Genomic DNA, 27804 nt, shown 5'->3' with positions numbered 1-27804 from the left:
TCAGTTCCTTCAGCCATTTTAGTGACAACACGGTTCCCTAGAGGGTAGATCCTGTTGCTTTGCAGCCTGGATTCATACCCAGGGCACTGTGGTCTGTACGATCTCTGCTCAAAGTAGGGTTTTTTTAATGCTAATACACTGCCTCTCCTTGCCCTATCCCAGCCCCAACCCCCCATGCAAAAAGAGATGGTCTTTTTCTTTCTCATTTCAAATGTTCTAATTTATCAAAGGAATCATCAATAATTGTATGAAAGATTCACTTTTGTTATGCATGCCAAAAGTATATGTAAAATCCCTGCTAATAAAATTTACAGATGACGCTGTAATTGGCAGCATGATTAATAACGATGACACTGCCATCATACCAAACAGTTTCAGAAGCCAGGCCTGTTCAATCAAAGCACGTACACATACAACTATATGTTAGGTTTTGCTACCTTTGCACAATGCATGCAAGTAACTGCTGTGACACTGAAAATTATTTACGGATTAGTGGACCATCGGTTTAATGTGAGCTTCTAGCATGATGCTATAAACAGAAATGTCCCATGCCATCTTTAGACAAGCAAGGTAGCAAACTCTTTATGACACTGCAGAAACTAATTCTAGAGTATCTACTTCCTGCATTACTGCCTACATTTAAACAAACAGCCACAAAGTGATTATAAGTAGAAATAGAAGTTAAGTAGCGGAAAAACTCCAAAATACTTAATATATACCCCTTCTGTTTTGCTTACTGCATTTGAGCCTGGGGCTTGACTAACTTAACACAGAGTAAAGGTGTGATTAAGGGACAACTTAACTTAGAGAATTCCTATGCAAAACCAAAAGCAATGACTACAAGTAACAGTCAAATTCAACTGAAAAAGAAACCACAATTTCTTCGGTAATTAATCTTTCACACAAGGGGAGCAGGTTCTGCAACTTTGGATGTCTTCAGATCAAACCTGAATGCGTTTCTAGATGACAAAATTCAGCCAGATGCAAGAGGTTCAGAGCAAACTGGAAAAAAACCACTTACCTATGCAGTTTGTTTTATGTAGAAGGTCAGACTGGCTGAGCTTAAGGCTTTTTCTGGGCTCAAAGTCTACAAGAAGTACAGTTTAAGTCTGAAAAATGTCATTGTGAGGTCAGCCATTTATTGTGCTTCCATGATGTCATGGAAATTTGCTCAGTCTGCAAATTAAAATATATTCTTCCTGGCTGTCAATACTGCAAAACCATCTTAGATTCTGAAAGTCAAATTTGGGTCTTTAGCTGGAGGTATGATTGATTATCTGATCTAATGTGTGTGTTGAAAGTATATATCAGAGAAACATCATTCTCTTCAGATTATGTCCTCATAATGCTATTGTCTGCACAAATGTAAGTAAATGCAGTATTTGGCTCTGTACTTTGAGCTTACTTCACAGGCATCATTCACACCAGGAGAACTGGTTTTAAGAGTAGGGAGCAAGCAAAACTTGATTTTTGCTCCTTCGAGAGTACATTTGACTATAAGGATGCTCTGCTGCTCAGTAAGAAATTGCAGTTTTCATGTAGCTAGACTTTCACTGGAGACTTACACATCAGGATCAATGTGGTGAGTACTTCACCAAAAGATACTGAAATGAAATGAAAGCACTAAACTTATGCATTTGACTCACCTAGCATACCTGTATGTAAAGTAAAATGTATAAGGTAGCATTCCTACTTCAGACTACTCAAAGTTGCAGATAAGCTGTCTTGTAAAAATGTTAGCTTAAAACTGGACCATCCAGAACATATACATTATTACTGTTCTTTCTACTATAAACAACTATGTCTAAATATTAGACACATGATTTTAGCTAGATGAGAAATCACGGCAATACTGTAAATCTATTAATTGAGAAGAATAGGACTGCCTGAATAGTATTAATTCAAAAACTGATCTAGTACTCATGAAGTAAAAATGCAAACAGCAGGGAAAAAGCCTTCTGGATGCCGATGACGTTCTGTCATATTGAGGAAATGCCAAAAAATTATCCTATGACCATGTATTGAAAGGTTCTGTCTTAAAGAATAAAACCACAACCACATAAAAATAAACCTCATTGCATTACATGAAAATCAACTTTTTTCATTTAATATAGATAGTATTATGGACTTGTCTTTTCTCCCACAGAGGGTTAACATGAAAAGAGGGAAAAAAATGGTAAAATACTAGACTTGTTCTTTGGCTTCATCTTTCACATTCCCACATCATACTACAGCAGAAACTAATGAACTTGCTCATCTTCGAAACCCTTTTGCATGCTTCTCTCTTCACCCTTAACTCTGATCCTTGCAGATCTTCCCTTATGTGTATGCCAATTTTACTGGTATAAAATGTGCACTTTTATTAGTTGTGTTCTGATGATTTCTACTGAGAGATACTTAAAGCTTATACAAGTCAAAAACTATTTTATCACTTCTGAAGAAAACTAATAGGGCAGAGCCACTGAATGATAAGAAAGACCACTGAATTTATTTAATAATGCATGTCCATTTCACAAAAATGGCCTGTGTAATCCTTTTAAAAATAATAACCTGTTCATTTCAGACCTTGCACAATGCTTCTCTTTGTCCCTTGTAAGTCTCTCAAATGTCTTATTTTAAAGGAATATATAGTACTCCCGGAAGACATTTTCCCATTTCTATTCTCTTCAACTCCTGTGAGCCCTTGTTCTGTGTGATAAGGCAATCTCCTTCGGGATCTGAGCTGTGTAGTTTCGCACCACGAGTGACAAGGACTCAACTTGAATAACTGCTGTGCGCAGGTTGTAATTATGTCAGCTGGAGTGTTGAACAAGGGGACTGATTAATGTGAGCCCCAGCCCAGGCACAGTCCCTATCAAAACCTTCGTGCAGGCCAGCAGTGGGGATGGGTTAAAGCAGAAAGACAAAACATGCTGTATCGTCCATGATAGATGAATTGCTCCAACAGTCTTCAGGCAGATGTTCCAGGACAGTATAATATACAATTACTCTGCCTTATCACCTTCCCAGGGACAATAAAGCTTCCTCCTTCTATAGCTCATGTGAGTGAAGGCAAAATTAGTTTTACTTTTACAACACTGACTCACTTATCATGTTGCCTTGATTGTGCTTTTACAGCTAAAGAAAACACATATTCCACTCTTAAACTAAAAAAAACAACAACCAAACAAAAAAACGCCACCAAAAAACCTCTGCATTCTTTACCTTTTAAATAAAACCAAATTATTCCTTTGAATCTATTTTGCATCATAGTAACACAGTCCTTAAAGAACTAATTCAGTTTGTAATTCTAAGGAACATAACTAACTTTAAAACAACTGTACCTATTCATAAGCTTAATGTTATATGTACATATATGAGATTACATTAGTGAATCAAGTCAGAATGCAAAGATAATGAAAAATACATAGGTTTGACACAAAAGATGCCTATGCGAATAACACGCCTTTAGTGACTGTTTTAACTAAGCACTCACTCTAAAAATGCCACAGTACTCTCGTAGAACAATTCTTTGAGAAGTCATTAACCCGTATACCTCTTTAAAGGCCACAAGAGTTTACTGGATAACTTTTATAAATAACTCAAGTGTTTTCCATAAAGTAAACAGAAATTAAGTAAATAATAGAAATTTAGGAAGACAACTATATGTATTTGTTTCCTTTTTGTTATCAGACTGATGCAGTAGTCTATATGTTTCAGGGCCATTTCCAAGAGTTTACAGAACAGCAGCTTGCTAACATGAGGTGAATAGCAACAGAAGAATATAGCTCATAATATCGTGAAATCCTTCCTTTCTAGATACTGGATAGTTACAGATAAAGAAGCTGTGCTTTAAAGAAGAGAGTCGAGTCTAAATAGTCCTACTTGCACTCCAAGATGCATTGCTTTCAGTGCTATCCCTTCTTCAGCTATATAACAATGACACAATCTCAAAAAACAAAACAAAAATAATGCACCCAGAAATGCATTTAGTGAGGCACTTATTTGAAGGTCAGGTTTAAAAACAAAACCAGACTAAAAGAGTCAAGGTTGATTCTAATAGCACTTAAGACTGCACACATATTTGAAAAAATCTATTTATAGGTATTTAATTCTCATGAAAGGTATTGGATGACTAGTCCATAAATGAGAGATGAGATTTTCTAAGGAGACTATGGGAATTCAATGGAATGCAGGCTCTCAGCTGTTACACCTTCTTTGAGGTTTTAGCCATTAAACAGTATCACAGTCCTGGTAACAATAAGGTTTCACCACAGTAGTACAGGTTTTCCTATACTCTGGTGAAACGTCCTATGTTTACGAAGGAAAAAGTAGCTCCAAGAAAGATGGTATGTTCCCCCTGCACAGCACACTGACCTTTGAGGGTGGCACAACAGAATGATGTTATGCCATTTGTTGCATGGAGAAACAACAATAAAAAAAAACGGTCTTGGCCTTAGAAAAATTACAATCCAAGTATTGAGAAGGACATGGTAATCAGAAAATAGGCAAAAAGAGTAGTGACAGGTATAGGAGACAGGGTATCAGTAAAACAGAGTAGAAATAAGCTTCTGTTTAGATGCATTGTTGGGCATGGCAGTACTAGAAGGCAACCTAGTCTGTCCCCCATAACCATTCCAATTCCCAATACAATTAGTGGACATAAGAAAGAACTAATGTAGGTATCAATATTTGCTTCAATTAGGCATCTACTTTGTCTAAAGAAAGTGTAGATTGCCAATATGAAACACCAGGAGCTCCGCTCTGGAAAATGAAACACTACTGCCCCTAATTTTCCAGAAATTAAGGCACTATTCTAGGAAGTAAAACTCCTGAGTTTTAGGCTGCCCTTATCTCGAGGAAGACTAATTTTTTCTCCTCTATCGCAGGAAAGTATTAGCTGGCATGAAATATCCTGTATCATCCCTTTCTTCTTGAACCTCTGCCATTAGACAGGTAGGAAGTGTGCCAGGAGCCAAATGCAGATCTAATCCCTCGTTTCAGAATTGTTCTTCTGTTTTCAGTTATGTTCCCAACAAAACTTTCCTAGAAAATCCGAACAACAGGCTTCCAAACCCCTGTTCTGTGCCCCTTCAGCTGAGAATCCTAAACAATAACTAGGAGGAGGCTGCAGACAGCACTGCCATTATTAACTAAATGGATCCTCACTTGTCTAATATTCAGGCCTCTAACACATACCCAAGAATACAGGAATAGGGGCCTCTTTGCCTAACAAGTGTACCAAAAGTATAACATTTCCCCAGGATAGACTTCTGAGCATGCGTAAGTGACTTGTGTAAGAACTTGAAAACTCATTAGAGAGGAAAATAAAAAACACCAGAAACTCCAAAAGAAGTAGATGCTTTTGCATTTATGTCTTTTGGCATGATATAGGGAGATCAGGATTCTCTCTGCAAATTTTGGGTACTTGATCCCACAATTTACTTGCCTAGTTGAACTTTTTTACTGTTCAGGATACAAAGTCATGTGGAAGGTGCTACCAAATCCCCAGCTTTCCATTTCTCTCCTACGAAGCAAGTACTTAATGACAGGCAGAGAATCGTTGCTTCACTGAGGACATGGAGGTGATGTGATTAAAATCAGTGGGGCCAGGACTTTATCCACTGTCTTTGTTTTTGTTTTATAGCATTGACTCCATGACAGTAAACACTATCCAGCCAGTGAGAGCTGACTCCCAACTGAGCTATGGAACAGAGATGTTTAGACGGAGAGAGGCTTAGTTATAATCCTTTCTGTTACAGTACTCCTGCCATGCTACTGGAGAACTGAAACTAAAAATGGGCACTTCCAAGCAGGAAAAGAAAGTAAAGATCCTCCTGATGTTATGTTGTAGACTTCTGAGGGAAAAGAGATCCAAACAGAAGAGGAAGCCAAGAGCAGATGCCAGTGGACAAGAACTCAGGTAAAACAAACAAATGCTGTATTTGCCTTTTAGAATACAGTTCTGCAATCTAGTGCACTAATAGAGCTATCCATTACCCAATACTGTATAATCATCCCTCACCTTTCCCCACCACCAGGAAACACACAGTCACTCCAAAAAGCTGCACTTGCTGGCCTTTTTTAGGCTGATTGCCTGACTCAATGTTACTGCATTTAAACACACTGGATAGGAGACACCTGCTTTGCCCTCACAAGGGCTCAGATTTAGGACTTTTCTCTCTAGTCTGACACAGACTTGAACAAATTTGGTACAAATTCCTTTATCTTTGAAAAATTTCTTCTACTTGAAAGTATTTTTACCACTCTTCAAAATGACTGTATTTCAGCATACAAAAATCAATCAGCTAAATACCATATGACTGTGCTATAATTCATTAGTGCTGATCAAAATCTTAAAGACTAGTAATTAAAATTCAAATTAAAATGTGATGAAAGTCACATTTAGTCACCTAAATGAAGAGGCTGAATTTCAAATAGGTACAGAGCCACTGGACGCCATGTGAGATGAGAATTTGTGGATGCTCAGTATCACTAATAACATGTAAAAGAACTTGGCATTTTTTCAAACTTTGCTTCTTTTTCTCAAGTAAACACATCTGGCTAGACCTATGAATATGTCAGTTCATCAGTGAATGACTTACAGAAAACAGAAAAAGTGTCAAAGAAAGTACTTGTGGAATAATATCTCCACAGTGGGAAGCTTCTTCCTATTCACTGACTAAGAAATATCAGTGGGCTCAATCTCTTGGGCAAAAATCTCTTCCAAATAATCTCTTCTATGAAGAATAATAGAGACATTTGGGTGTGTTCTCTTTATCCTTAAAAAATACCTTTAAAAAGGACCTATCCTGACAACTTGCAACAAACTGTTGATTTGGGACTCAAACACTGATACATCAGCATTGTACCAACTGAAGCATGAAATCATCCTATGGGTTCTTGCCGTGCTCACTGATTCTCTCAATGGAGTAACAGCAGCTCCCCAACAATGTTCCTTCATGACAATTCCTTTCAAGAAAACATGGCTGTGTTGGGTGGTGAGGCTGGATTTTAAGCAAGAAGAATGCATGACAACTGGTTTTTGCCTGTCTCTTCCTCACTAATTTTTTTTTGCTCCTTTCTTTGTCCACCTCTTTCAGGAAACATGAACTTAAATTATCTCAGCAACTACTACAGGCTGTCAGTTTTCACTGAAACTGGCCAACAGTTTAAAAAGTTATTAAAGAAAAGGACAAAAGATGGATGGATGGGCTGGCACAGCTCTTTGCATAAGTTAGGGACATCAGCCTAAATCGATGTCAACTTATTTATAAAACTGCCTTTTTGAACTAATGATACATCTTTTTTCCCTGAAATAAAACCAAATTACTAATAGCTTTTTATACATAAAAACATCTATAGCAGATATCTCCAAAATTTGCTAATGGTAATGGCTCTCTGTATTTTACCAAGAGCTTGTTAACAAAAAGATGTAGGAAATACCACATTTTTCTAATGAAACATCATCAAAACTTAAGAACTGATTTTAATAATCACAATACCTTCTACAACTTCAAAATTACTTGAAGCACTGTTTGCCCTGTATACTGTACATGCAAAATTTCAACAGAAATGTTTTGAGGAAGCTCATTATGAGAAAGCATTCCATGTGGGATTTCTAGCAGAACAAATTACATCCTAGACTGCAGATGTTAGAGAGAATCCATAATCATCTTGAACAAGAATTGAAGGAGCATGCACGGAAGTTACAAATACAAACCAATAAATACTGTATTTGAAGGAGTACTAGTAATATCACAATGAACCCAGAGGATGATGTTCAGGCAGTTTATGACATCGCTAGAACCACTTGATGTATTTAGAGGATTATAACACAAATAATCTTACAGTACTATGAACTGCAGAGTATCTAGTTTTGTGTGTTTTAAATGATAACATTACTAAAAATATAAAATGATAGCAATGCTAAAGAACACCAGAAGAAGTCTCTTATTAAAAAATACATATATATGTATATGTATCTATATTCTAGGAACCACAGTAAGCTGGGCAGTTTGCCCAAGTGGAAGGAAAGCCAAACTAGTACTAGACTGGAGGTCAGCTGGCCTGAGGTCAGAGCAACCTGCAGCTGTGCTACCAGCCCTAGGAGCACCAGGGAGATCTGGGCTGGCTGTGAGAGCCAAAAGTCACTTTGCAATCTCCTCTTTACTTTAGGAAGAATAAACAATTTGTTGTCAGGCTATAAACAGAAGCACCTACTCATTATCCCTCTCAGTTCCCACTACCTTCCTATTTCAGTGCATTTACAGAAGAAGGTAGGTAAACATCGAGGAATGTGTCCACTCCAATCCTCTGACCCATGGGAGTGAGAAAAAGGAGAACAGTGTTGCATCAGCTTGTTTCTCATGGCACACTATGTCTCAGCACTCTAGCTTGTGAGGGGAAGATAAGGAGTGCTGTACAGATCTCATCCTTTCTTGCAGAACAACCTTTTATATATATATTTCTCCCCTTAATTATTTTTCCCTTACTAAAAGAACACATTTTAAAAGACATTAAAAGATAAAATTCAGGTACATGTAGTATGCATAGGGTTAAAGACAAAAGCCAAAATATCAACCCAAATATAAGAGACAAATTTAATGAAAGACATCACTTTTAACTTTTTTAATAGCCAGAATGGAAATCTGAAACTAAAATGCTAACTGACCACCACATGGCATGTACAAGTATTTTTGAGATTTTTTTAAAATGGATTTCAAAAAAAAAAAAAAAGAGAGAAGAAATGATAACACCAGAGCAGCACTCTATCACTTGTAGTAATAAAACTGAGGGCTTTATATGCTGGCTTATATAAACCAAGTCCCTAAGAAGTCTCAGCCATATCTACAGCTGTTATTCAGACCTAAATAGGCCTAGCAAAACCACGAAGACCATCCCAATCACGGATGAAACAGCTGTAACAAACAACTTAATAAGTTACTTGGACAACAGGCTCCTCTCCAGTTTCTCATGAACTTTCGAGAATAAAGCAGAGTATCATAACACCAGAGACTGTAAAATGGTTTTAGGGAAGGTGAGCTGTTGTATACCAAATGGTCTGTCTTCCCTATGCCATATTTTCCTGTGGAGAAGGCACCACCTCCCAGCAGCTCAGGAAAGAGAAAAAGCAACATGCAAACACTGAGACAAGCTCTCTGTGTTACTCTCCAACATTAAAAGCAGCTTTGAACCCATTGGTTATGAGGCAACATCCTGGTAACTCTGAGCTCCCAAATCTCTGAAGCATCTGTCCGCAAAGCAAAGAGCTGAGGTTCTCAGAGATAAGCTTTCAGCCCACATGGGTTCCCCATCACAATGGGGAGAGGGTGGCCAAGAGCACCAGCCTTCCAAATCCCAGGTGCTGATTCTGCTCTAGAGCCTCAGTCACGCCATATTGTGTTGTGGCCCCTGGAAAACACCCTCCAGCTACACTGCAGAGGTGCAGGCCTGGTGCATCAAACCCACGCTTCCACTATGCAAGTAGGGAACCTTGTGGTGATGGCAGAGTGTCGGAGGATGTAGCAAGGCTGTGCAGCCTGACCATGGGAGAAAGAATGTAAATAAGATGTGAACGTCCAATTATATGTGAAGGCTCGTGGTAAATATAAATAATAGAGCTAAGAATAGTGTTAGTATGTAAGATTCTAGGGACAGTGTGTGTGTGCAGCTGTGTGAAGACAATGTAATATTCTGGAGGAAGAAAATAAAGCTGAATTTAGGCCATCATCATCTGAATGCCCGGTTTTATTTACATGGCCGTCCTCATATTTAATACAACAGCAGAGGCTTTAGTATCTGTGTTTCCAAAGTGCCCCAATATACTGTTCCAGAATTGGAATTTCGGCAGAAGCTCGTACAGAGACAAGGGCAACTCTACTGGAATATGCAAGCAATTTTACTTAGCTCCAGTAAACCAGGAGTTTCTAACAAATATTTATTTGGAAAACTGCTTACCATTTCTAATGCATTAAAAGTATCTAAGTAACAAGTTTTTCTCAAACACAACCCCCTTTTTTTTCTCCTCTTTTTTCCTTCTTTCTATTCAGCAATTCTTTTCTCTCTCTCATTTTGATCAGCCTTTCCCTTTCTCTCCCTCGCAGTAGACTGCACTGCTTTCTGGAATCACTCCGAAACAGAATTTTCTTTCTGTCCCTTCCCCAGACTTTAATCTGTTTTGTATGTCTCGTATGAAGGAGGAAGAGGGAAGGTTGTCACAAAGACAGCATTAATATAGAAACTTTTTCTACATGGTAGTAGCTGTATAGCCTGGAGAATAAACCCCATATAACAAAACAGGCTCATGTCTATCAATTTCATCTTGGAGGTCTGTAACACCACTAAAATATTTTCAGATTGCTAACTAGGTGCCACGTAGTTATCTAGTAGTTAGCAATAATAATAATTCCTTGCAGATTTAACCACCTCCAAAGATAGCTTTGTCCCTTTTATAATGACTGGATTGGGGATTAAAAAATGGTAAAGGAAACAAACAAATTTATTTATTTATTTATTCTCTGCTAACAGACAAGAGCAAAGAAAACATTTATAGTTGCTTTAGGCTTTTTAAAAATACTTTTTACCTTAAAGGATTACATTAATTAAACTATGATGCCAGTGATTATTTCTAGAACAAACTATTCTAACAAATGAAAGTTTATCTGCAGATATAAAACAAGATACTCACTATCCTTTTTTTTCAGAAGCCCTGTAAGAACAGGAAATTACAAGTCTTTTTTGCTACTTCAAGCTATATTAAGACCATAGCCTTGCCATTCATCTTGAGGTTAGTATTAAGACTTTATTTAATATCAAAATAAAACTTACTTAAGATTGTTTTAGGTTGAAATATATGCTGGTGTTCCAGACTGATAAACATTAATTAACTATATATTAGAAATAAATATAATGTATATATTATAAGATATTTATGCTCCTTAAGAAAGAGGAACAGATAAGACAGTGATGATTACATATGATAGGGAAAAAGAAGTGTGAGGATAGAGAGAAGATAAAATGTGATAAAAAAAGACATTAGTTACAATTATCTGTCCACTGCATGAATTGGTCTTATCCATATTTCCTAGACACCAAATACTTCAGGTTCTGGGTTAAGTGTCTTGGACATTGATTCAAAAAAAAAAAAAAAAGCATCAGTACAGCAGAGAAGAGGTTGCATAAGAAGAATAGTTTAGGGACTAAGTCCAAATTGAACAGCAAGGGGAAGACAGCACTGAGGCCTAACTAGATCACTTAAATGTTGTTCTTCAAAGAACTCAATCCAAAATGAGCCTAGAATAGCATTATCAATGCTTGCAATTGCATCAGCAGTTTAAAGATACTTGGGTAGAGCCTTAAAGTCCCAATCTGATGTTTCAGTGTTACCATGAGAATCACAAATCCATTGCACTAAAAACGTAATTTTTAATTCCTCTTACTTAGACTGGCCGCAGGGGAAAAAGCCCCAATCATCAGGAATAAATGAATAAATAAATAGAAAAGAAAAAAAGTAACAAAAGAAGATTGAGTAATCAATGCTCATGGAATCATTGATGGATTTCCTTGAGTTAAGGAGTAAGTATTATTCATTAAAATTAATAAAAGTCCATACTACTCTTCTACCAAGTAGAGTGCATTTACTATGCTATTAATTACAAATATGGAATGCAAAGGACATCACGAAATGATTTTAGTATTGCATGCTGTGCCAAAGCCTCTTAACATGGCAACGTCACCGTGGACCATAGTCATCAAGTCTACAAATGCCAATGCATACGTGAATGCAATATATATATATATATATATATATGTCTTTATTAAAGAAACAATCATGCTTCTTAGTAAGCATACATTCTCTTAAGCCATCCATGCAGTGACACTGGACAGGGACAGCTTTGAGAGAGGGAGTTTAAGCTCTTTTATACATTGCCACCAACACGGTTTTCCAAAACTGTAGAGACAGGATTTCTCAGTTAGTGCAGACAGCATCCCCGTGTCCAAGCAAGGGACATACCATTAACTGTGAGCTCTCTGGTTCTGCGAGTTTGAATTACATCTGGTCAAGTTGGTTTACCTGACAGCCGCTCTGTATTGTGCACTATTACAACATTGCATATTTTCATTCTGAGTTTACCATATAAACTATTTGCTATAACTGAGGTGATGATAAAATGTTTTATTAAGCCACAGAAACATCATAAAGAAAATAACTCTAACCATTGTTTTGTATGCCATGTATTCATTAGAATAAATAAAATGGTTTTGCATCTAAATTTTATTTCCGAATATTTTTTATGTACTTAAACGCTACAGCATATTTTATTCCAGATTAACAGAAATATTTCCAAATATTTTATCTGAATGTTTATTAAAAACTAAGGAGTGAATAATAATTCTGAGGAGTTTGCATCTGGGAACTATGCCCACACACTGACAGAATGTCTCTCTAAACCTCTATCTTCATTTGTTTATAAGTGTGCTAGCACAAGGCACTGGACATCCTCAGCTCATGCTGCTAAACACAACAGAAGCTGAAGTGCTTCCCGAAGGCCCGGTTTGTTCTATTACATACATGCATTATTTTCCTTAGCAACTTTGTATCCGTACAAAGTATATGTACCTTTTCTTTTAACCATTCTGCCTTTGTGATATATATAAAAAAGTGTTTTTCCATAGTGCTGTGGTGGTTGCCATCTGGAATCCTCATCAGCCTATACAGTTTTATAACCTAGTGATTTCTTCTACATGCACGTTAAATTTCACAGGTTACAAAGAGCATATGAATGTTTTAACGATAATTTTTTTCATCATTTTATGTAGAATTTGCCTTAACAGCCTTTCAGTTTTGCTATGAATTAGTACTTATGGTAGTACATGAGGTACATACTTCATCTGTAAAGCAGTCCCTAGTATCTTTAATATAACTAGGGAATAGTGCACAACTGATGCAATCGTACCTAAATGTTATTGAATTCACCAAAATAAACAGAGAGAAAACACTTATTTTGCAAATTCTTGTGACTTAGGTGCAAATCCTGGAGTGTATTATAAGCTGGTCTTTACAACTTATGAACAGATACTGTAAGTCAGAGGGAAATACGAACTCCCTTGGGATGCTGTCCAAAAAAAGAAAAGTAGCCCCTGTGGAGTCACTCCCCCGAAGTCATGCTGCCGCTGCTGCTGAAAATATGCAATGAATCCTTCTGCAGTTGGAATTTCAGATGCCATATTCCCTTACAGAATGTTGTCTAATTATTTTATTATGCATAATAAATGTAAAATATTTATTTTAGCTTACATAATTGTATTAAAAATGTATGCTATTTATTCACACTCTTGTAAGACATCCTTCAAATGTCATATACCTTACAGAAAGGAACGAATGCTGTTTTGCTGGCCTGGCTGTTTGTTTTCTACACCTTCTTATCTATGTCTGAGCAACACTCCTGGATATTGCCCTCCATTCCTTTGCTTCCCCTCGCTGCCATGGGTATTCTGTGCAAAACGGACCATACAGTGGAATCCCAGAGAAATAAAGTAATTTTGTTTAATTACAGCAGAGGGATGGCACAAAGAACATTAACATTATACCTGTCCCACACTCTCATGGTCAAAATTGTAGCAATACTCCCTCTGCATGCCAAGTCTATGCCAGAGCTCCTCCCAAGGCCTGTATTCCAACAAACTTGACTGTGTGAGTAAAGCAGGGTTCTGACTTTTGCATGCCCCCACCATGTAATTCAGATCCATTTCACAATGAAACATCTCCCTCACACACACCATGAACAAAAATTGTCTGAGAAGCTGTGATAGTTACACAGGAAGTCAGGACCAGTAGGAGTTAAATTTGGAGCCCTACATATGACTAAAATGAGATTTCCCATTCATAATTTAGACACATGCACAAAAACAGTTAAGTTTTTGAAAATGCTGTATATCTGCATCTCTCATTGACATCATCAGACCTAGGGGAGCTTTACACTTCTGCAATCAGGTCAAATTCAGCTACCTAAACATGTTGCAGGTTTGGAAAGTTTAGCCACAGACTATACAACCAACAGATTTAGAAATCTGTTTACAGGTGCTGCTCATTTCTGGGAGGTTATACAGCTCCTCAGTACTTTCTGTGTCCCTTACCAAATGCAAACAGTATTGTCAGTATAACTGTAGTATTGTGTCATCTGAAAAGTTCAGCCACATAACACTTTTTTTTTTAAATGACTAAGAAATATAAAATAAGCCCTGCATATGTAATGGTGGTGCAGGGCCCTGTGAGACCAATTCTGTATTATAAAATTAAGTTGAACATTAATTAAGAGTGAATGAATATTTTTGTATGACAAAGCACACTGACTTCAGAATGGAGAGACATGCTGTGTGATTTGAAAAAGTGAATGCAAAGGAAAATTGTGCATATTTTTAATTAAATAGGGAAAACCTAGACTGAAAACATAAACGTGAAAAAATATAACCAAAACATTTAAGGAGCATATTTTTATATTTATGGATATCTATATTATATTTCTCTTCCTTCAAAAGTAATTAGATCTTATAATCTAGACGGAAAACATAATTTCAAATTATAATTTTTACTTGAAGTCACATACTACTGTATAGAAAAGCAGATGTTAATTTCTTTATTATCAATATACAAAAAAATTTAGATAAAAGTAAGGATCAAGTGGTCACAGTACAAGCTCTAGAGATAGAAGGTAACATATTTTCATGAGTATTGAACTACAGCCGTAAACATAGATTATAAAAGCAACTTGGTAAAATAAAGCAAGCAAAATCTCTAATTTTTTTTTTGGGGGGGGAAATGCATACTATAGAAAATAAATAAACTGTGAGCTAAAAATGCCAGCTTAATTTATTAATCACTTTAGAAAACCATATCCCTTCATGTCTTTTTCTAGTGAAGAGAAGAATTTCTCATTATATGTGTTATACAGGGAATAAATTCCATTTTTCCAAAATCACTTTTCCCCACAGTATCCTACAGCCTATTTCCCTTCAGTTTATAAAGTTTATAACAGTTTCTAAATTTAGATTAGTTTCTTCTAATAGACCTTTTTCTGTATACTTCTAGCCAAGGTTAGCTAGCCTTTCACGCACTAATATGGTAAGGGTTTTTGCAGGATGATTATTCACAATTTCAGGCTGAGGAAATGAAAAGCTTGAAATCAAGAACCTCCAAGAACAGTCTGAGCTTCACAGGAATAATTAAAATACCTTGTATTTAGACATTGTTTTAATTCAAGTGTCTCAAACTACTTTACAGAATAGGGAGATCACTTCATCTATCAGCGAAAGGAGGCTTTATGGTAGCACTAACAATACTCTCCTCCATATCCCAACACAAAAAGAGGAATATTCACCTCGCTGAAACTATAAGGGTCATTAAAGAGTCTGCAGTTGCCAAGCAACACTAAACAGGAACATCTGAAATAGTCTGGATGAACTTACAGTGCAAGGTCTGAGCTGAAAGCACCACGAGACCTCAACCACAAGACACAGGGATGAATTTTATCACTAGGTCAGCAGATTTTAAACTCTTCATTTAGTGCTTTTTGTAGGTGACATTTGCAAGACTGCATACCATCTGCTGAACTGGTGAAAACGATATTATTTACAGCATTGCTAATTCCACTGCAACAGATAGTACTGGGTGAATTGACCAGGAGGCAACACGTTATTCCCTTAAAATTGTATTTTAAAACAAAGAGACATTTGGATAAAGAGAAAAATACATATACTTGTATACAGCCAACAAGGCTGGCTAATATCCCAGGACTGTGGAAACTGGCAGGCACAAGCAGGACTGCTGAGCTAATAAATACAGCAGCCCCTCTACGGGCTACTCTGCAGCTACACGGAGTGCCTCACTGCCTCTATGAGCTTGCAGCAGCACAGCTCTGATTCCTGCATCCCTGCCAGATGTTTTTCAGCTGAGCTCAGAACAAATTTCCTGCATAATCAAAGCTTCATCAGCTGGTATCTGTAGAGATCAACCTCTGAAGATTAGGTCAAAATTGGCCTGTAAAGGATGGAAACTAACATCCTATTGCCATGAAACATTTATTTTTCAATAATATAGAGGCAGGGCATGCTCAGATATTTCTTAATCCTCATAAATTAAATTATGCTTGCATCTTCTCTAATAACCTCTGGTATAAAAAGTACTACTAAAAAATTTGTTATTTCTTGGAATTTATATCCCATACAGAAAACTGTCCATCCAAAGTAAAATGCTCTCCTATCTTTCATTCAATAGAGTATTAAGTTATTTTGTCATACTGAGTGAGGGAATTCCATCTACTCATTGCATGTGCATAACAAATCCCAAACTGATTCACATCTACAATGCCTCCAGTCTCTAGGGTCTTCAAGCCAAGGAGCTCAAACCCACTATAACCCACCTCTCACTACCTAGTGCTGTAATAAAATTATTCCTGCCAATTGGGATGGCTGCAAAATAAAGTCTCCTCAAACACACAGCAGTTAAAGATAGTGCTTCTTTTACCTTCATTGTAGCACACCATGTCACACTATTGCTTATTTGCTCTCACTTCACTCTACACAGACCTTTTGACACAACTGCTCCGACCACAGAAAATCACCTCTTGTTTTTAGATGACTTACTGAAACTGACAGAAACATTTCCATTTATTAAAAATAAAAAAAAAAGAAAGCAGGCAGACCCTTAAGGTAGCAGCACAGAACAGAGCGCCCTCCCCTAAAGGTTATCAAATTCAGTTCTCTGCAGTTCTAGAGAGTGATTTAATGAGTGCTCAATACAGAAGAGTTCACAGAACATTTGCCCCACATACACAAAACAGTGCAACAAAAAGTTTTGTACAGAAACTGCATGATCACTGCAGAAGCTTTCTGTACAAGAGTTTTCTGTAAAGTAGCTCATAAATAATGTGAAATCCTAGGCTTTGTTATATGGTCTTGTTTTAGGAAACTACATTAAAACTTACACTAAAGAAACATTACAATTGTATGTTTTGCAAGAAAAGAAAATTAAAAATGCTCTGGTGGTATAATCAAATGTTTAACTTTCTCTGCTTGTGTGCATGTATCACAACACACACATCTAATCATGTGTCATTTAGTGTCATTTATTAAATATAATGTTAAATTTAAAAAATGTTTTGAACGTCCACTGTTGCAAATGGCCCATAAAAAACTTCAGTGTATTCCCTTATCAGACACATAGACTAGCCACCTCACTGCAAGGTATTAAAAGTATTCAAGACTGTAGAAGAAGCATTTAAGACTAATTCAAGAAGGAATATGAGATCATTTAATAAGTAATCTATAATGAATCAAAGACACAGGGAGTAAGCACCAGAATCATGTGATTTTTGAGAATTAAATCCACCGCCCTAACAGGATGGGTTTTAGCAGCGCAACATGGGAGGCTTTGCCATGGAACCAACCCTAGAGCCAACTCTTATCCCGGGTTGGCAAGGAGAAGGAAAACTGGAGCAAGACTCTGCAGAACTGTAACTAGCTCCAGTTGCTTCCTGTTCTAATAAGTGTCTGGTGAGCATTTAGGCTGCTAAGCCTTTTAGATAACTTTTCCTTTCTTGGTGAAAAGGTTGCAACTCAACCGAGAAAAATTTCAGAATCGCAATTGATTTGAAAAGGCGATGCAGATAAGTGGCCTCACCATGGAGAATTTTAGCAGACACTAGAGCAGCTGTGAAGCAAACACTCAACATTAGCACTGTAGTGTTACCACTAAAAGGTTTCCCATCATTTGTTTTTCTTTATAAAGTAATACCTAAATACTGAAGACTAAGTTTTTAAATGCAGCTCCTAATTTAATATGCAATTACTGCTGCCCTGATGGTGTTTTAATGGCAATATATTTTTATTGGTGACTTCAAATGAACCTCATCTGATCACCTTAACCCTTCTCTCATCATGCTTTAGTTAATGACTCATTACCTGTAGTCACACCAGGGACATCTGTACGGCTTTTCTCCAGTATGGACACGCTTATGTCGTGTCAGATGCGACTGTGTTGTGGAAGCGAAGTTACACTCATCACATTTGAATGGTTTCTCTCCTAGAAGGTGACAAGAGAAGCATTATCAGTTTTCACCAACAGAAAAGGAAGACAAGACCAAATTTCTGGCATATCCCTTGAGATAGCTTTTATTCTGTGTATATGTATATAGCAAACACAAATACAAAATAAATTTCCAAATAAAATGTAGTAATTGAAAAATATGACATATAAACATCAGTATCCAGCTCACTTCCCACGTGGTGTTCCACAGTAGAAAAAAGGAGGAGAAAGAACTGCACTGAAACAGAGTAACCATGTTACTAGTCTTATTTCATGAAAATATAACCAGGTATCTTCTCACCCTGCACCTTATATTGAAGTTGGGTCAAGAACAGCCCTGAAAACAACACTGTTGCAGACAAAAGGGGAAAAATCAGGCTAATGCTTGTATTCAGAACTTGCTCAGAAAGGAATATCTCCAGGTGAAAAGCATGTCTCCATGTCTCCAGTCATGGATTTTTAATCTTATCCTTTAAATAACATAAATAAACCAGGACTGAGAATATGAACAAGAACACAACGCTCCATTCCCCTCTCGTCTGCTAGTTTTCTGCCCTTGTGAGTCTTTTCTAAACAGTAGGCCAACTTTCAGCAGAAGGATGTGAAAGCTTAATGAAAAAAAACCTAAACAAAAAACACAAACCCAAACCTAGACTAGGACAATAATATTTTTAGAAGACTAAAATTCAATCTCTGCTGACTGTGGAACTGAACTGAAAATTTTTATAGAATTACTGATGGAAGAAAACTAAAAATCGCTAGTGTCTAATTTACTATGTGAAAAGAGTACTTTTCTTTCCAGCTGAGTGGTCTACCCCTTAGAAGGTACCAAAACAAAATCTCATGACTGATACACACACTGTGATGCCTAGCTATGACACCTGCATCCCATTTTTCCAACTGGTTGTCCCAAAAATATTCTGGGGGGCTTATGGGCACATGTAGTTACCATTTAGGGAGGAAACAAGTTTCTTTTTGTATGCAAAAGACTAAAGGCAGCTCCTCACTTAGGTGATATTCTCTGCATTGTGCAAGCCTTCAGAATTTTTTATCCTTGAGACTTTATAAGGATTAAGAAGCCTGGACAAAACTCCAAGGGACAGACATACATATCTTGTAGAATGTTCAGCACTCTACAACTGGCAGTATCAAAGTGAACCCTAAGCCTATCAACAGGTACAATGTGAAGTTTTTCAGACTGCCAGAAGACACATCACCAGCAACAAGACTATCAGTAAAAGTGGCCTTCTGCAATCAGTAGTAAAAGGCCACTCCCAAATGGCCAAGCCTCCAAGCCAAATTTTTCAAGCCTGTTTATAGCATGAGACACTCAAGACTTCAAAACAGACTTTGCCAGAATATTTGCCAGAGGAGAGAGAGAAATCTGCATTTTTCATTCTTGGAGATTATTGGGGCTTCTCCTCCCAAGGGAAAAAGATATGCAAGGTCCTCAAGGCCTGAAAAGCCCATTCTGCTGGACGAAAGGACAACAGAGCAGCTTCTGAAAGCTCCATAAAGAGTTGGAATAATTGCTTTTAGCAGCTGCTGGAGAGAATACCAGCCGCTGTTTTTCATTTATTGTTTCATGGGACAAGGAAAGGTGAAGGGGCAGGACACAAAGCTGAAGCCTCTATGCTGGACAAATTGAGACTGCTAGAAAGTATGTCTTTCCTGCCCCAAATGGGGTTTTCTTGTCAGACCCTGACACTCTGCTCTGGAGAAGCTGATTCTCCCAGCAGCTTGAGTGGTACTAGCTGCTTCCTCAATTAAACTCTCTAGGAGGCCATAGACTCCCTAGCAACATAACCTGCTCTTGAACTGAAGATTTCTTGTTCTGATTTATTTCATCATCTAGTATTAAAGAAGATAGCAACATTTTCAAGCCTAACTAGTAAAGCCACAAGTATTTTAGATAATATACATATTTATTTTAACTGCTTTCATTTAAAATGCATTAGAACCTTGCCAACTTGCCCCCTCGTAAAAGAGGCAGATCTGAACTGAAAGTAGATTTTTATTTTGCCATTCAAGGGAGAATGGATCAAGTAAAGGTTTGCTACTGTGCCACAGCAGAGCCAGTGGGGCTGACATTGAAGCAAGTGCCCATTGAAGCCAGGAGGGCTAACAAATTCCATCGAGACCATAAGAAAAATGATAATCCTTGCTCACTGCTCCGGGAAGTTTCTCCTTAGGAAAGCTTTGAGGCTAACTGCTCCTGTCAAGTGGACTATGTGTAAATCTCACCTGACAGAAAATACATCACAGCAGCACCACAAAACAAAAGCCAACCAAATCGGTAGGAAAAAAAACAGTCTAGCTTAGCCTGTAATTCTTCGTAGCGTCATCTGGGAAATAGTATCTTTATGAAAAATTAACCAGGTTGATAAGTACAGTTGAAAAAAATCTAAGAGACAACTAAGTATTTCTTTGGGTTGGGGGATGTTGAAGAGTATATTATCTGTAGCAGGAGTACTCTTATTTATTTGTTTATTTATTAAAGTTTCCCACAGATCTACTCATTCAAGTATTTTTTGTCTTCCCTATCTTTGGGTCACAATGCTTCTTATAAGCCTTTGTGCCCCAAGTTTCCTTCCACTCTTCCTGTCCTCAGACATTTCAGGCAATAAACATAATTTTTTTAATATGGGCTGCCATTAAAAATTCCAGGACTCTTCTTTACCTTCAAACAATTTTCTAATTCATACAAAAGTGAAATAATACAAATAAAAAAATCAGTATTGACAATGTTTAACAATAAAAAACACATGTACAAACTATAAAACAGTGTATCCAAAAATTTATAAGGACAAAGTCTACTTATTTGAAGATCAATGAAAGTGAAAAAACCCCAAACCACCCTACCTTCCCATTACCATTACAGAGGACTTGTCTGTGCCTCACCATGAAAAAAACCCGATAGGTGCTCCAAAACAACCAAATGGTCAACAAGCTGTTTGTGGGGGGAAAAAAGTAAGGATATGAATTCCAAGATCAAGGACCCACTTTCTGGGCCTTTATTTTGTTTTTAACACAAGCACTTTCAAAAAGCTCCATTTCCTCACCACAGGATCACCAAAGAAATGGGTTTGTATTTTTGACAATACTGCAACCAACTTCTGAAGTGCGTCAGTTGTTTAAGTCACCTAATACAAAAAATATGAGCTCCAACAATCAAAGTCTGAGAAAGCAAATGATAAAAGGGTCAGTTCATGGGGCGCACCAGACTATAAAAGCATTTATTAGAGCTGCTGCTAACCAGTAAGCCTTGTCAGCTTTATCCATTCTGTTCTTCTTAAACCATGACTAAAGTTTTCTTTTTCTCTTGCCACTATACAATTTCTTTGAGGTAGGGAGAAAGTTTTTAAAAAAACAGGTTTTTGGTGTCTTTTCTGGTCAAAGATTTGCTATAATCAAGTTCCACACTCTGCTGCAAATGTTGGCGTAAATGGGAAAGAAAAACCAACAGAGATGCTCTTCAAAGTTCTCCTCTTCCCTTGCTGCAAAGAGCAGTAAGTCTCCTTACTGTGCTACACTTTCTGTAGTATTCAACATTATAATTTTTTTAAGCTGTGGTTGGGAAGTTGAAGAGAGGAGGCTACATTATACATTAAATTCAATGCCAAGTAATATAACTACACATTAAAGTCAAAGAGCAGTTCACATGAGAAACACAAAGTGAGTCACTCATCTGGATAAAAACACATATATTATTAAATTTTCTTTCTTTATTACATTGACCTATAAATGTCTTAAGAAGCACAAGATTGAAATGAGTGAGCAGAAGCAATCATACAAACAGTGATCTGTACGATATAAGCTACTGTCTTCAAAAATTCATGAAAATATTTGAACAAAGACACGATCTTCTTAAGCAGCTCCATAGGTTGATGGTGACTGCCGCAGCAGTGCTGTGTACAGTAAGTGTACTTACCTGCTATCACTCTACTGCTGTAATGCACTTCTCTCGTGCCCAGGAAGATCCCACCACAACCAACACATGAGAAGCAAATGTCGACTGCCATTGTGTAGAAGATGAGGATGGGGTTTTTGCAATTTGCAGGAGTACTAACCAACATTGAAAAAGGGATTTCATGCAAGAGAACACAGGCTGTTACTGATCAGCACTGTTGGACTGAACCAGCTACTACAGCACAAAATGGAAGAAACATGTAGAAGAATGGAAAACTAGAGTGATACCAAAAGACAGAAAAACAAAGGAGGAGAGCAGAACAATAAGAACAAGAATGTAAAGAAAATACATTTTAAAATTATGAATTAAGTGTTTCTATGTTTGCATTTCAAGCCAGAAATAATTACCCTTGCTTGTTTTTTCTCTCTTATGCAATTTCCTAGTTGATCATGATTAAGGCAAAATATTAAAATTATGTGATTTCTCTGCTTCTTTTGTGTATGTGTGTGTATTTTTGGTGGCTGGTTTAGAGGGTATTTACCTTTTTTTATTACAAAATTCAGATAATCACTTAGATTCTTTGTTGAATACAACTAATTCTAAATTCAGCAAACGCTAAAATTTCCAACATTATTTATTTATCTTCCTATCTGCAGGCAGATTTTCTTACTCGAACAAAATATGACTCAAAAGCACTTGCTTCAGGATGACTCAAAAGATGAATTTTTTTCTTCCCAGTCTTGTTGAGACACCATAACTATGGCATATACGTTCTTGCAGCACCACAAGCTGTCCCTTATTTACCACATAGCACCAGCTGATACTGTAAGCGGTCCAAGTTTCTTCAGACAGTTTATCACAGCCTAGGCAGCCACAAGTGTCTATTGTAAAGCATTCGACAGACAGAGATGTAAGTATTCCTTACAGTGTGATAAAATTCCAGTCGAACTCTGGACGACTCCAAGTTGCCATTGCTTCAATTCACAAAATAGAAGATCAGGTCATGGATATTTACATAGAAAAAGACTTGTAGAATTCTACAGACAGATTCTTTCATAATAGGACTGGAAAAAGGTGCATTCAGATAACAAAATAATGACAGAACATTTTCCCAGGACAAAATCAGTCAAGGACTTTGCTTATTCTGTGTTCAAAGTGCGCATTTCTCACAGGACCAGGTCAGTCACTAAGGATGTAACATATTTAACATCAAATAAAAATGTTAACTGGTAAAACACCAGAAATCTTGGTAGGTCAAATTATTTGTTCCTACTTTACATTTGAGAAAGCCTCTATCAAGGAAATCTGCATCATGTTTGCAAATACATAAGTACAAACATTTTTCAAGTCTTAAAACTGATGGCTTTTTCTTTCACGTTCTTGTACTTCTTTTCATTTAAAAAACAAAAACATCTCATCAATGGAAAACATCCTATTAACCAAACTAGTCCCTAGAGTTTGCTCCAAAAGTGACAAGGGCCAGATTCTGTCATTTTTTTCACAGCAAGTTATACTTCTTGCTCCCTTTAATATTTCCATAGAAAAAGAATCTTTCACTAGATAAAGGTACTTCTCCAGGTAGATACAAATAATCTCATCTAAAAAGAGAAGAACAGAGTAGAGAAATACCGGAATCAGGAGTATCAAAAGTCTAAGTGACTGATCCTACAGACAGTCCTCTCTTGTGTCAAATATCTACCAGCAGCTGAACATTTCTCTGGGTTGTCAGGACATCTCAGGCCTTGAGGCTGGGATGAGAGTAGGCTTGTTAAGTTGGTTAAGACTCCCTAACTACATGTGAGGATTTGCTCATTTGCCCTTGAATGAAGGGTCTCTGACAGGTGATAGAAGTAAATCTTGGATTGGAAGATGTTCTATGTCAGCCCCCTAGACAGCTTGTACTACAGTAGGGAATTACTTAAGCCATTTAGACTATTTTTGATACCTATCCCTTTCAAACCTGATTGTAATTTGCTTTGGCATTTTGCTTGGGGAAAATTGTGCCAACTGGAGACAGAGAAGAAAAAAAAGGTACAAAGAGGAGTGCATGCAGCTAATGACTGAGTTAGAGTTGAGCACTGGATGAAAATACAAAGTGCAAGAATGCAGGCAAAGTTGGATTGTGTCATTCTCCTTGAAACAAATAGAAGCTACAGATAATTTTTCTGCTAAAGAATCTTCTCTGATTGTTTGTGCCACAGAGGCAGATAAATGCCAAAAAGATAGATCCCTCTGCCTCTGAGATACTGTCCTGTATAGTATGAAGTTAATAGCAAAGTAATAACGAGCCTCCAGTCCTGACATAAAATATAAAGTTATGCTTGCTAGATGCAAGCTTCATGATCTATAACCTGTAAATCCCTGTGATCATAGCACAAGAAGTCTCTACCACACTGGCAAAAGAAGGGCAAAATGCCTTCAAAAACCTAGACAGCTTTTCACCAGGAACATACCATATTTTCAGCCTAATTTTGCACAGAAATTAGGAAAGAAAATATTTTTTTTCTATTGCTTATGGTCTAATGATAAAAAAAGAATTAATATATTTTATTATAGGCACTTACATTTCTGAGAAACCAGATCTGCATGCACATAATAGGTAAAGACAAGAAGCATACATACAAGAATTTGCCGTTCTTCTACTTCCCCCTTCTGAAATGATTGTTTACTATTTGTGTGGCTGCGTGGACTGTGAGTCCCAGACATATGCAAGACCCCAATGTTTCACATGGTAGGCCAATAAAACCAAGAGGTCACTCCTATCCTATTGAGAACAACGATTTATTTCTCCTAATGAAAAAAAAAATCATTCTTAGCCCACATTTGCCCAACCTGTGCTCATATGTGAAAATTCTTCAAAGCTCCAGAAAAATGGAAGCTGTTAGTTACAACTGAAGCATACAGCTTGTCTTCCAGCAGTTGTAATTGCTCCTGTTATCATTCAGAGAGTGTAATACTAAGAGAACTTATTATATTTACTAAATGACTTTTCTTAGTCACTTGAAAAACGAACTTCCTGCACTGAATGGGAACTGACTGTGGCAGTACTATCCCACAAACTGATGTTCCTTATTATCAGAAAAAAAAAAAAATTCTGAAAGTAGGATTACTAGCTAGATTTTCAAGCAAAAATTTGGCTCTGAATATTTTGGGTTGGGGTGGGGTGGTTATCTGTTTCAAGATATTGCCTGACTGGCACTGAAAACCCCACCTTTTTGAAAGCATCAAAGTCTCCTCCAAATATGGTTGCTTTAAATAAACTGAAAACAGGGTGGGAAGAATGGCTTCAGGCTCTCAAGAAAGAGAGTAGATGCTCTCCAGGAAATTACATATTTAGATGATGTTTGTCCTGAATGAAGATTAGTTTATACAGGGACATAATAAAATCTCCCACTGTGATTCCTTTACAAAATCTATGGAAATTTCACAATGTAACAACTGTAGTTTCTCATTTGTTAGCAATTTCTTCCACTGTACATTATACAATGGTCCCTTAACTCACACAGCAATTCCTGATGATGTTATCCTCATGATAGTCAGTAAAACAAAAAACTACACTGGCTTTAACAGCAACACTTCTACATCTGTTTGAACAAAATCTATTCAAATAATCAAACACTTACAAGGAACTACTAAAAGCATAATTAAAGTAGAATGTATTAATAAATGTTTAATACTTACACCTTCCCTGGTCTTCTGAAACTAAGAACAAATTTAATTTGGTCTGATATTAAAATTTTATAACCAGGTGGTAGGAAAGCTTTACTAATTCTGGAAGAGAAATCTGGCTTTACATGCCCGCCATGTGGTAACTCTTAAAGTTGCACCTATTAATTACAAACTATCTTAAAATTACAAAAGGGCAACTGAAACAACACTAGCTTTCAACTATGCCTCAGCCCAAAATAATGGATTAATCTATATGTAGCCTCTAATTTTCACCCAGGGACATCCTAGCAGACTCTTGCAAAATCTTCACAGTAGGTAATCTATTTCGGCCTTGGAAAAAAAAAATAGTAGACTTATCATTCATTTAAAGATGAAAGCCAGTCTTTACAATTCTAATTCCTTCAGAAAAAAAATAAAAACAAAAAAACTCACCAAAAATACCCCCCACTCTCCCCAGGCAATTATTCAAACTCCCAGCTAACAGATTTGATGCAGACCTTGGGCATACTGATTTTACAAAAATGAGAAAAAGCAAAGTAAACGATGAGCCAATGTATTGTTTGTGCTGTAACGTGCTGTTTGACTTGTGTTACTCCCCAGTGTAGAGGGACTCCCTTCCTGGAGAAAATATAGCAAAGAGTAAAGACAGCTTTACTGACCTGTGTGCTGCCGCCGATGCTTGGTGAGGGCATGACGTGTCCCGCCGGCAAAGCCACAAAGGTCACAGAGGAACGACTTCTCGCCTGTTGCAACAATAAACAGATGAGGGACTGCGGAGGTCACAGATCATTAAAACATATCTATCAAGGCTTTCAGGGTTACTAATTCCTCCAATCAAATGTTTCCATGTAAATATGTCAAATGGGAATGAAATTACCACTGCGGTTTATTGACTGTGATAAAATCTGAAAAGCACCACTGAACATAATTACATACTTGTCAGACCCATAAAAATTAGCTTTATTATCAATGGAATGGTTTTGTACAACTTCATTTCTGTTAGATGTCTTCCAGATGGGGCTGCTTTATGCACTTGAACAGTTTTTATGCATATCCTGATTTTTTACAATTCCCATACATCTGGCCTTTCTGTGCTGAGTAAAGATTGCCTGGAAAAAAAAGTTAATATACTGTATACATGATTCTGCTTAAATAAAATATATTCAATTTGCTAACAAATTAAAGGTACTGAGAAATTTTTAACAGACTAGGTCACAGTCATCTTTAGTTACCTTCTATTTATTAGTAAGTATTAAATTATTTTCTTGAATATAAGAAGAGCACAGGCAAGAATAACATTCCCATTATTCAGTACCAGTGGCAATTCAGCACTGTTAACGCTTCTAAAGTTTTCATGATATAAAGAAAACAGGTCTTGGGACTGCTACTGAAATTGCACCAAAACTCACATTGTTCATCTTCAAATGATAATTCTTCATTCCAAACCTCTGGACCAATATGAGAGATTTTGGCAAATGGAATACTCATTAAAAGTGTATAAATGCCCTCTTTTTAGTATTTTTTTTAAAAAAAGAGAAACTAGGATTTTGCCCTGTTGCTGTTAATACAGTCTATCATTTAACAGCAATATTTTTGCTCAGTTTGTACTAACATGCACAGCAATCTCAGCCAGTAAAGGCCACATGGAAGGTCATTATGAATTAATAACGCTAACCTCAGGTATGGGACTGAACAACCTCAGACAAGACTAAAATTTTTAATTTTTTTTTTAAGAAGAATCGCATTAGTCATTTGAAGCCAAATTGTCTCCTTTTGCAATAACATAGTGGAGAGGGGTCTGGTAGGGCAGTGATGCTGAATTCATTGAAACTAACAGTCTCCTTCAAATTCTCTTCAGGGGGGAAGGAAATTTAGTTCCTACAAAAGAAGGCTGGGTTAAGAGGCTGAGTGCCAAATTAAAAAGTCCTCCAGTGAAGAGAGAGGGATGCAAACCTCAACACTGTTTATTCCCACATAACCAAGCACACGGATACACAGACTTTCTGGAAAGGCACAGTGCCTCAGTCAACTTTGGATGCTGTTCATACAAGCAAGAGACCATCTCACGAGTGGGAGCTCCCCGGGGAGCACCATAAGGATGAACTTCCCTCTCCCACCAGTGCTTCAATGAGGGTCCCTGAGGATCTCCAGCTTCTCACTC

At 37.1% G+C, this 27804-nt stretch overlaps 1 protein-coding gene and 1 long non-coding RNA gene across 4 annotated transcripts in view; one reads left to right on the top strand and one right to left on the bottom strand.

Moving 5' to 3' along the window:
• Window positions 1-27804, bottom strand: part of ZNF407 (zinc finger protein 407) — a 337647-nt gene that overhangs the window by 108135 nt on the left and 201708 nt on the right. For all 3 annotated transcript variants that reach the window (XM_027883907.1, XM_027883910.1, XM_027883909.1), the window contains exons 7-8: window positions 26303-26386; window positions 17941-18061 (exon numbers count right to left, since the gene is read on the bottom strand). In XM_027883907.1, the coding sequence (XP_027739708.1) occupies window positions 17941-18061; window positions 26303-26386 (205 nt within the window). The remainder of the gene's footprint in view (window positions 1-17940; window positions 18062-26302; window positions 26387-27804) is intronic.
• LOC114057533 lies at window positions 1136-17410 on the top strand. The gene is made up of 3 exons (XR_003571237.1): window positions 1136-1263; window positions 5742-5902; window positions 17380-17410. It is a non-coding gene; the product is annotated as an uncharacterized LOC114057533 (long non-coding RNA).

Source organism: Empidonax traillii, unplaced genomic scaffold, assembly GCF_003031625.1.
Source record: "Empidonax traillii isolate 1590-97213 ecotype Southwest subspecies unplaced genomic scaffold, ASM303162v1 scaffold136:size1122602, whole genome shotgun sequence".
In the NCBI taxonomy this organism is placed as follows: Eukaryota; Metazoa; Chordata; class Aves; order Passeriformes; family Tyrannidae; genus Empidonax; species Empidonax traillii.
This window is presented reverse-complemented; position numbering and strand designations above follow the sequence as displayed.